This window comes from Heptranchias perlo, chromosome X (genome assembly GCF_035084215.1).
Source record: "Heptranchias perlo isolate sHepPer1 chromosome X, sHepPer1.hap1, whole genome shotgun sequence".
In the NCBI taxonomy this organism is placed as follows: Eukaryota; Metazoa; Chordata; class Chondrichthyes; order Hexanchiformes; family Hexanchidae; genus Heptranchias; species Heptranchias perlo.
In genome coordinates, this window is record NC_090370.1 from 44,541 (window position 1) to 55,000 (window position 10,460).

General features: G+C 60.3%; 1 protein-coding gene across 5 annotated transcripts in view; it reads right to left on the reverse strand.

The window, feature by feature from the left end:
• Positions 1-1,016: 1,016 nt before the first annotated feature.
• Positions 1,017-10,460, reverse strand: part of LOC137307022 (cyclic AMP-dependent transcription factor ATF-1-like) — a 32,808-nt gene continuing 23,364 nt past the window's right edge. For all 5 annotated transcript variants that reach the window (XM_067976366.1, XM_067976365.1, XM_067976367.1 and 2 more), the window contains 3 exons: positions 5,590-5,772; positions 2,992-3,151; positions 1,017-2,109 (listed from right to left, as the gene is read on the reverse strand). In XM_067976366.1, coding sequence (XP_067832467.1) covers positions 1,965-2,109; positions 2,992-3,151; positions 5,590-5,772 — 488 coding nt within the window. In that variant the 3' untranslated portion in view covers positions 1,017-1,964. The remainder of the gene's footprint in view (positions 2,110-2,991; positions 3,152-5,589; positions 5,773-10,460) is intronic.

Sequence of the window (10,460 nt, forward strand, 5' to 3'; positions counted from 1 at the left end):
CCCTCCCCGAGTGTTGTCTCCTGCGCGGATGCACGTCCGTGGGGCACCGGGTTTCGCCCGCTAACTCGCCTCCCTGCCACCCCCCCCCCCCTCCCCGCCAGTGCCCGTTCCTCACGAGACTCAGCAAACCATGCGTCTGCTGGAGGGGGGGGGGGGGCAAAACGGTCGAGCCCACCCTGATCCTCCACGCACCCGCCGCGCAGCGGGCGTCGTCACACCCTCTGTACAACAGGCCGCCACGACCAATCCCTAACCTCCTCTGCTCCTGGGAATACAGCCCCAGTTTATCATCAACTATCCCCTCGCCCCGGGCATCGTCCGAGTTCGTGGAATCTTACACAAGGCGGCCGTTCGGCCCATCGTGCCTGTGCCGGCTCTTTGAAGGAGCTGTTCAGTTAGTCCCACAGCCTCCCCCCGCTCCTGCTCTTTCCCCACAACCCTGCAAATTTCTCCCCTCCGAGTATTTATCCAATTCCCTTTATGACTGAATCTGCTCCCACCGCCCTTTCAGGCAGCGCGTTCCAGATCAGAACACTCTGCATAAAAAATCTCCCCCCCCCCCCCCCCCCTCTGGTTCTTTCGCCAATTATCTTAAACCCGTGCCCTCTGGTCACCGACCCCTCCTGCCAGTTGGAAACGGTTTCTCCCCATCGACTCTATCGAAACCCCTCGCGATTTTGATCTCCCCCCTTAACCTTCTCTGCTCCAGGGAGAACAGCCCCAGCTTCTCCAGTCTCTCCGCATAACCGAGGTTCCCCCATCCCTGGCGCCGTTCTGGTAAACCTCCTCTGCAGCCTCTCCGAGGGCCCTGACCGTCCTTCCTAAAGCTGGGTGCCCAGAATTGGACACAGTAATACTCCAAGCCGGGGCCCGAACCAGCGGGGCGTAAAGGGTTCCAGCAATAACCGCCTTGCCGACTGGCAAAGCGTACACCCCCAGCTCCTCTGGCGTCGCTGGGCACGAAACCCGCGCCACCCCTCCAGCCTACCAGTGACCCACGCGCACATACACTGCTGCACCTTCTTAAAAATTTAATACAAAGTACTGCCCGTGTGCTTTCGGGCCAGACCAATGTAAAAGCCATGTACGAAATCCGGGGCTGTCTCCCACTGAGAAATGCTCCCACTGAACAGTAACATCTGATTCCATTCTTGAGAAACCGCGTCAGACAACGGGAGCGTAGCTCCGTACAATATCGTGTGTATATATATATAAAAAAAAAGGAAGAGAGAACCAAAAAAAAAAAAACAACACGCACGCACGCACCCCTCTAGAAGTGAGCTAGGAATGTATATTAAAGCCACCGTCGGTCGTTGGTGTCAGCCTCAACTCCCAGCTCCGGGTAACCGTCAAAAAAAAAAAAACGAAGAGTCACCCCCGGAGGCAGGAACGACGTCAGATCCGGGTAACGGGGGCGGGGCCGAGGGTCGCCGACGGGGCCCGGGATCGTCCGAGATAAAGAATTTTTAAAAAAAAGTTTCAGGTCCCCCTCCGCCGCCGCCGCAGCCCCCCGCCACCACCAGAGGCGACCGGCGAGACGCCGGCTAAGTGCTGAAAAGTTTCCACGGGGCTCGACGCGCGGCTGCGCGCCGGACGGGCGGGGCCGCGGAGGATTCATCCACGAGGATCGGCCCTGCCGGGGGGTCGGGTCGGCCGGACGAGTCCCTTCCGCCAAGTCGGATGCCCAGTCTCTCTCTCTTCTCTCCTCTCTCTCTCTCCCCCGTGGGCGTCCGTCACTCGCAGACTGCTGACGGGGCCCTCGCCCGCCGCCTCCTCCTCCTCCTCCTCGTGTGAGATAAGTTCGTCAAATTCATGCAAGGAAAGGGTTACAGAATTCATATCCGCTGCTTTCCCCCCGCCACTTCCAGCCGTCGCATATTAAATTACAGATAAAAATTCTCCCTCCCTCCCCACTTCAGTCTATTAGTCCACAGGACTCATGTTTTGAAGAGTTTATGACAGCGTTAGACTGTCTTGTGACAGTAAAGGTCCTTTAGGGTCTTCAGTTCCTCGATTAGCGTCTTGTTCTGGTTTTCCAGGACCGCGACACGATTCTCCAGGCATTTGACGTACTCTTTCTTCTTCCTGCGGCATTCGCGTGCAGCTTCCCTGAAACCAGACACAAGCATTTATCTGCGAGGGACGCAATTGTCCTGGGCCAGGTCACTCCGTGTCCAGGCTGCCGGGGCCGCAGGCTTCGTATACTGGAGCTCACCGCGCGGGTTTGGGAGATTAGAACAGAGGGCATTCTGCCTCTCTTCCACAGAGCTGTCAACGCAAAGGGCCTTCACATCGATTCCTGCTGCGGGGGTGGGGGTCCCTGGGAGCCCGTCCGTACTTACAGGGGTGGGGGGGTCCCTGGAAGTGTGTCGGTATTTGCGGGGGGTCCCCGCGAGCGCGCCCGTATTCACGGGGGCGGGGGGTCCCCGAATACGGGCGCGGGGGGACCCCGCGAACGTGCCCGTATTCACAGGGGGGGTGTCCCAGCGAACGTGCCCGTATTCACAGGGGGGGTGTCCCAGCGAACGTGCCCGTATTCACAGGGGGGGGGCTCCAGCGAGCGCGCCCGTATTCACGGGGGCGGGGGGTCCCCGCGAGCGCGCCCGTATTCACAGGGGGGGTGTCCCAGCGAACGTGCCCGTATTCACAGGGGTGGTCCCAGCGAGTGCGCCCGTATTCACGGGGGGGGGTTCCCGCGAGCGCGCCCGTATTCACAGGGGGGGTTCCCACGATTGCGCCCGTATTCAAAGGGGGCTCCCGCGAGCGCGCCCGTATTCGCAGGGCGGGGGGTCCCCGCGAGCGAGCCCGTACTCGCAGGGCGGGGGGTCCCCGCGAGCGCGCCCGTACTCGCAGGGCGGGGGGGGGGGGGGGGTGTTCCCGCGAGCGCGCCCGTACTCACGGGGTGCTGATGACTGAAAGCGGCCGGATTCTTACATCACGAGCAGACGAGCAGACAGAGACAGAGACAGAGACAGGGGCAAGGCTGCTCACCTGTTTTTCATTAGTCTGATCTCCCGTTTCAAGGTTGCGTCTTCCGTCTTGGTGGACTGGGGTTGGAGGGTGACCGGCGACGACATCATCACCGTCTGCGGGAGCGCGTTGGTGGTGGGAGTGGTGCGGATCTGGTACGTCTGCACGTCACCCGAGGCAGCTGGCGGGCGGAGAGAACCCAAAGAGAATCTCGTGTCACAAACGTCCGCCAGAGACATTAACCGCGTGCTGCTAATGCAAGCGGACGACACTCGCGCGGTCCGGCAGAGCAGGGAAGATTCGAAAGATCGTGCGCTGATGCACGGCGACTTTCACCACCTCAGGACGTCCCAAAGCGCTTTACGGCCAACGAAGGACCTTTTTTTTTTGAAGTGTTAGTCACTGTTGTGATTTAGGGAAACGCGGCAGTCAATTTGTGCACAGCAAGATCCCACAAACAGCAATGCGGTATATGACCGGACAATCTGTTTTTAGTGACGTTGGTTGAGGGATAAATATCGGCCCCAGGACACCGGGGAGAACTCCCCCCCCCCCCCCCCCCCCCCACCCTGCTCTTCGAATAGTGGGATCTTTTACATCCACCCGAGAAGGCAGTGCGGCGCTCCCTCAGCACCGACCCTCCGACAGTGCGGCGCTCCCTCAGCACCGACCCTCCGACAGTGCGGCGCTCCCTCAGTACCGACCCTCCGGCAGTGCGGCGCTCCCTCAGTACCGACCCTCCGGCAGCGCGGCGCTCCCTCAGCACAGACCCTCCGACAGTGCGGCGCTCCCTCAGTACTGACCCTCCGACAGCGCGGCGCTCCCTCAGTACTGACCCTCCGACAGTGCGGCGCTCCCTCAGTACTGACCCTCCGACAGCGCGGCGCTCCCTCAGTACTGACCCTCCGACAGTGCGGCGCTCCCTCAGTACTGCCCCTCCGACAGCGCGGCGCTCCCTCAGCACCGACCCTCCGACAGCGCGGCGCTCCCTCAGCACCGACCCTCCGACAGCACGGCGCTCCCTCAGCACCCCCTCAGCACCGACCCTCCGACAGCGCGGCGCTCCCTCAGCACCGACCCTCCGACAGCGCGGCGCTCCCTCAGCACCGACCCTCCGACAGCGCGGCGCTCTCTCAGCACCGACCCTCCGACAGCGCGGCGCTCCCTCAGCACCGACCCTACGACAGGGCGGCGCTCCCTCAGCACCGACCCTACGACAGGGCGCGGCGCTCCCTCAGTACCGACCCTCCGACAGCGCGGCGCTCCCTCAGTACTGCCCCCCGACAGTGCGGCGCTCCCTCAGCACCGGCCCCCCGACAGTGCGGCGCTCCCTCAGCACCGACCCTCCGACAGTGCGGCGCTCCCTCAGTACTGACCCTCCGACAGTGCGGCGCTCCCTCAGTACTGACCCTCAGACAGCGCGGCGCTCCCTCAGTACCGACCCTCCGACGGCGCGGCGCTCCCTCAGTACCGACCCTCCGACGGCGCGGCGCTCCCTCAGATCTGCACTGGAGTGTCAGCCTAGATTACTTGCTCAAGTCTCTGGAGTGGGGGTTTGCACCCACGACCTTCTGACTCGCAAATGGGATTGGGAATGATACACATGAGAAGTCTCCATCTTAAATACCGGTTGGCTGTATGTGTGCAGTGGAACAACAGCCCCACCAGAATCTACCCACCCTCGCCCCCACCCACCCACTAACTCAGGCAGTTTGCAAACCCTGGCGTCCCGGTCAATCCAGAGCGGGGTTCAGACCCCGACTCCCGTCAATCGCAGAGACCGTGCCCCCCCGAGCACCTGCACTGGTTTAACCCCCAATCCAGGGCGCAGTCACTTCCTGTCCTAATGCTCTCTGCTGCCCTGCCGTCAATTTGTCCGTAACTCTCCCGAGTGTTCACCCATCATCCCTGTCGCCACCGACCGACACCCAGCGTCGAATTTAAAACCCTCACCCATCTCTGGGAATCCCTCCACGGCCTGCCCCCCAATTCTCTAACCCCCTCCTGGCAAATGGACCCAGTTAGCACCAAGTGCTGCAAACATCCTTCACCCTGGCACCAGCTGCCAAACTCTGGGTGACATTAATATCTGTAACGTTCATTCCAATACTTACTAGAAAGTCAGTGCCTCCAGGCCACCAATTGGGCTAAAGCTCCAGCAAGCACACGATAATTCTGCTTCAGTCACAGGGTAACGGGAACGACAGGGTGCTGGGTTAGCTGATCTGAGCCGTGGTGTCAGCGCCCCTGGGTTAGGGAGAGGAAAGTTCGGCCAGGGCTGTCCGGTGAGTCCCGTCCTGCACCCCCCCCAAGCCCCTGCTGGGAAGGGCGTGTGAGGACACACAGGCTCAACTGTAACACCCCCCCCAACTTCCTCTCCCCTCCCTCGATGCTCGAATTCCTGACTGAGGCGCACGGTCGGGTCTCGGGGAATAGCCAGGCGGGCGGGCGGCTGCTCCAGCCATCAGAGGGACGCAGGAGGGGGGAGAGAGGGAGGTGGACGTTTCGAGAGCAAAGCATCGCCCTTCAGAGGGGGCGGCACACCGTGAAGGCTCGCGGTCACGCAGCTAGCTAGCTCGCTCGCACGCGTGCGCGGGAGGCGCCACGCCCCTTACTCACTCTGTACGACCACCTGGTTGCTGGGGACGAGTATCTGTTGTCCGTCTGCGGTCTGTGCGTACTGTAGGATGGTGGTTCCCTGCTGCGCTCCCCCGGCATTGGTCATGGTGAGCGTCTGGAGACCCTGGACGCCGACCGAGCCCGGATTCGCCAGCTGTAACGTCCCTCCAGGCGCAATGGCAACTGAGTGAATGGGAAAGGTAAACAGCAGGTTACGGGTTTGCAACGACGAGCGTTATCCAAAGTGGGTGGGGGGGAAAGAGGAGGGGAGAGCTCTCCACTCAGTCGGAGTAAAGTATACACAAAAGGCACCTGCAAGTCCAAACACTTCCTGCAGCTGGGGATCAATTGCAGATAACGATGAGAGTGTGGTGCTGGGCGGCAGCCAAGCTTAACGTGGAGTGCGGCTGCTCCCTCCCTCGTGACCCAACCGAAGCGGGGTAATAAATCACGCCCCAAAAATCAGAGCCGCATTTCATTTCACAGGTCGGACCAGGGACCCTCCAATACTCCGTCAGTGCTGCGTCAGGCAGTAGGGAGCTCCCCGGGGTTAACCAGACAGGGACCCTCCAATACCCCGTCAGTGCTGCGTCAGGCAGTAGGGAGCTCCCCGGGGTTAACCAGACAGGGACCCTCCAATACCCCGTCAGTGCTGCGTCAGGCAGTAGGGAGCTCCCCGGGGTTAACCAGACAGGGACCCTCCAATACCCCGTCAGCGCTGCGTCAGGCAGTAGGGAGCTCCCCGGGGTTAACCAGACAGGGACCCTCCAATACCCCGTCAGTGCTGCGTCAGGCAGTAGGGAGCACCCCGGGGTTAACCAGACAGGGACCCTCCAATACCCCGTCAGTGCTGCGTCAGGCAGTGGAGAGCTCCCCGGGGTTAACCAGACAGGGACCCTCCAATACCCCGTCAGTGCTGCGTCAGGCAGTAGGGAGGTCCCCGGGGTTAACCAGACAGGGACCCTCCAATACCCTGTCAGGGCTGCATCAGGCAGTAGGGAGCTCCCCGGGGTTAACCAGACAGGGACCCTCCAATACCCCGTCAGCGCTGCGTCAGGCAGTAGAGAGCACCCCGGGGTTAACCAGACAGGGACCCTCCAATACCCCGTCAGCGCTGCGTCAGGCAGTAGGGAGCTCCCCAGGGTTAACCAGACAGGGACCCTCCAATACCCCGTCAGTGCTGCGTCAGGCTGTAGGGAGCTCCCCGGGGTTAACCAGACAGGGACCCTCCAATACCCCGTCAGTGCTGCGTCAGGCAGTAGGGAGCACCCCAGGGTTAACAAGACAGGGACCCTCCAATACCCCGTCAGCGCTGCGTCAGGCAGTAGAGAGCTCCCCGGGGTTAACCAGACAGGGACCCTCCAATACCCCGTCAGTGCTGCGTCAGGCTGTAGGGAGCTCCCCGGGGTTAACCAGACAGGGACCCTCCAATACCCCGTCAGTGCTGCGTCAGGCAGTAGAGAGCTCCCCGGGGTTAACCAGACAGGGACCCTCCAATACCCCGTCAGTGCTGAGTCAGGCTGTAGGGAGCTCCCCGGGGTTAACCAGACAGGGACCCTCCAATACCCCGTCAGTGCTGCGTCAGGCTGTAGGGAGCTCCCCGGGGTTAACCAGACAGGGACCCTCCAATACCCCGTCAGTGCTGCGTCAGGCAGTAGGGAGCACCCCGGGGTTAACAAGACAGGGACCCTCCAATACCCCGTCAGCGCTGCGTCAGGCAGTAGAGAGCTCCCCGGGGTTAACCAGACAGGGACCCTCCAATACCCCGTCAGTGCTGCGTCAGGCTGTAGGGAGCTCCCCGGGGTTAACCAGACAGGGACCCTCCAATACCCCGTCAGTGCTGCGTCAGGCAGTAGAGAGCTCCCCGGGGTTAACCAGACAGGGACCCTCCAATACCCCGTCAGTGCTGAGTCAGGCTGTAGGGAGCTCCCCGGGGTTAACCAGACAGGGACCCTCCAATACTCCGTCAGTGCTGAGTCAGGCTGTAGGGAGCTCCCCGGGGTTAACCAGACAGGGACCCTCCAATACCCCTTCAGTGCTGCGTCAGGCAGTAGGGAGCTCCCCGGGGTTAACCAGACAGGGACCCTCCAATACCCCGTCAGCGCTGCGTCAGGCAGTAGGGAGCTCCCCGGGGTTAACCAGACAGGGACCCTCCAATACCCCGTCAGCGCTGCGTCAGGCAGTAGGGAGCTCTCCGGGGTTAACCAGACAGGGACCCTCCAATACCCCGTCAGCGCTGCGTCAGGCAGTAGGGAGCTCCCCGGGGTTAACCAGACAGGGACCCTCCAATACCCCGTCAGTGCTGCGTCAGGCAGTAGGGAGCTCCCCGGGGTTAACCAGACAGGGACCCTCCAATACCCCGTCAGTGCTGCGTCAGGCAGTTGGGAGCTCCCCGGGGTTAACCAGATAGGGACCCTCCAATACCCCGTCAGGGCTGCGTCAGGCAGTAGGGAGCTCCCCGGGGTTAACCAGACAGGGACCCTCCAATACCCCGTCAGTGCTGCGTCAGGCAGTAGGGAGCTCCCCGGGGTTAACCAGACAGGGACCCTCCAATACCCCGTCAGTGCTGCGTCAGGCAGTAGGGAGCTCCCCGGGGTTAACCAGACAGGGACCCTCCAATACCCCGTCAGTGCTGCGTCAGGCAGTAGGGAGCTCCCCGGGGTTAACCAGACAGGGACCCTCCAATACCCCGTCAGCGCTGCGTCAGGCAGTAGGGAGCTCCCCGGGGTTAACCAGACAGGGACCCTCCAATACCCCGTCAGTGCTGCGTCAGGCAGTAGGGAGCTCCCCGGGGTTAACCAGACAGGGACCCTCCAATACCCCGTCAGCGCTGCGTCAGGCAGTAGGGAGCTCCCCGGGGTTAACCAGACAGGGACCCGACCACCCACCCCACCCCAGGTCCACTGGCGGCACAGACTGCTGGGGGGGGGGGGTTTTACAAGGACCGAGAGCGGGTCGCCAAGGGAGCGCCCGAATTCCCCTCCCCCCAGCCGTTTCTTCACCGACCCACCGGACGTTTTGTGCAGTGAGCTGAAACAAGCGGCCCGTGACCAGGATGAAAATACCACCTACAACTTCTCCAAGTTACGGCTTGTCGGATCGGAGTGTGGGAAAACCAAATCAGCAATTTACTGAACAAGATTTACAGGATTATTTAGCGACAAATGTGCGGTGACTGTCTCAACCGTAGAATAATAAATTTACAGCACAGGAGGAAGCCGTACAGTTCATCACACCCGCGGTGGCTCTTTGCTCTGGCAATCCCAAACCAATCTCGCTCGCTCCCCATATCCCTGCATCAATCCCAAACCAATCTCGCTCGCTCCCCATATCCCTGCATCAATCCCAAACCAATCTCGCTCGCTCCCCATATCCCTGCATCAATCCCAAACCAATCTCACTCGCTCCCCATATCCCTGCATCAATCCCAAACCAATCTCGCTCGCTCCCCATATCCCTGCATCAATCCCAAACCAATCTCGCTCGCTCCCCATATCCCTGCATCAATCCCAAACTAATCTCGCTCGCTCCCCATATCCCTGCATCAATCCCAAACCAATCTCGCTCGCTCCCCATATCCCTGCATCAATCCCAAACCAATCTCGCTCGCTCCCCATATCCCTGCATCAATACCAAAATAATCTCGCTTGCTCCCCATATCCCTGCATCAATCCCAAACTAATCTTGCTCGCTCCCCATATCCCTGCATCAATCCCAAACTAATCCCGCTCGCTTCCCATATCCCTGCATCAATCCCAAACTAATCCCTCTCTCTCCCCCATAACCCTGCATCAATCCCAAACTAATCCTGCACTCTCCCCATAACCCTGCATCAATCCCAAACTAATCCCGCTCGCTCCCCATATCCCTGCATTAATCCCCCTCTCTCCCCCATAACCCTGCATCAATCCCAAACTAATCCCGCTCGCTCCCCATATCCCTGCATCAATCCCAAACTAAACCCGCGCTCTCCCCCATAACCCTGCATCAATCCCAAACTAATCTCGTTCTCCCCATATTCCTGCATCAATCCCAAGTTAATCTCGCTCTCTCCCCACATCCCAGCATCAATTCCACACTAATCCCACTGCCCCGCTCTCCCCATATCCCTGCATCAATCCCAAACTAATCCTGCTCTCTCCCCATAACCCTGCATCAATCCCAAACACTCCCCATAACACTGAATCACTCCTAAACTACTCCCACTCCCTCCCCATAACCCTGCATCAATCCCATTCTCTCCCCATATCCCTGTATCAATCCCAAACTAATCCCACTCTCTCCCCATAGCCCTGTATCAATCCCAAACTAATCCCACTGCCCCGCTCTCTCCCCATAGCCCTGTATCAATCCCAAACTAATCCCACTGCCCCGCTCTCTCCCCATAGCCCTGTATCAATCCCAAACTAATCCCACTGCTCTGCTCTCTCCCCATAGCCCTGTATCAATCCCAAACTAATCCCACTGCCCCACTCTCCCCATAGCCCTGTATCAATCCCCAAACTAATCCCACTGCCCCGCTCTCTCCCCATAGCCCTGTATCAATCCCAAACTAATCCCACTGCCCCACTCTCCCAATAGCCCTGTATCAATCCCAAACTAATCCCACTGCCCCGCTCTCTCCCCATAGCCCTGTATCAATCCCACACTAATCCCACTGCCCCACTCTCTCCCCATAGCCCTGTATCAATCCCACACTAATCCCACTGCCCTGCTCTCTCCCCATAGCCCTGTATCAATCCCAAACTAATCCCACTGCCCCGCTCTCTCCCCATAGCCCTGTATCAATCCCAAACTAATCCCACTGCTCTGCTCTCTCCCCATAGCCCTGTATCAATCCCAAACTAATCCCACTGCCCCACTCTCCCAAT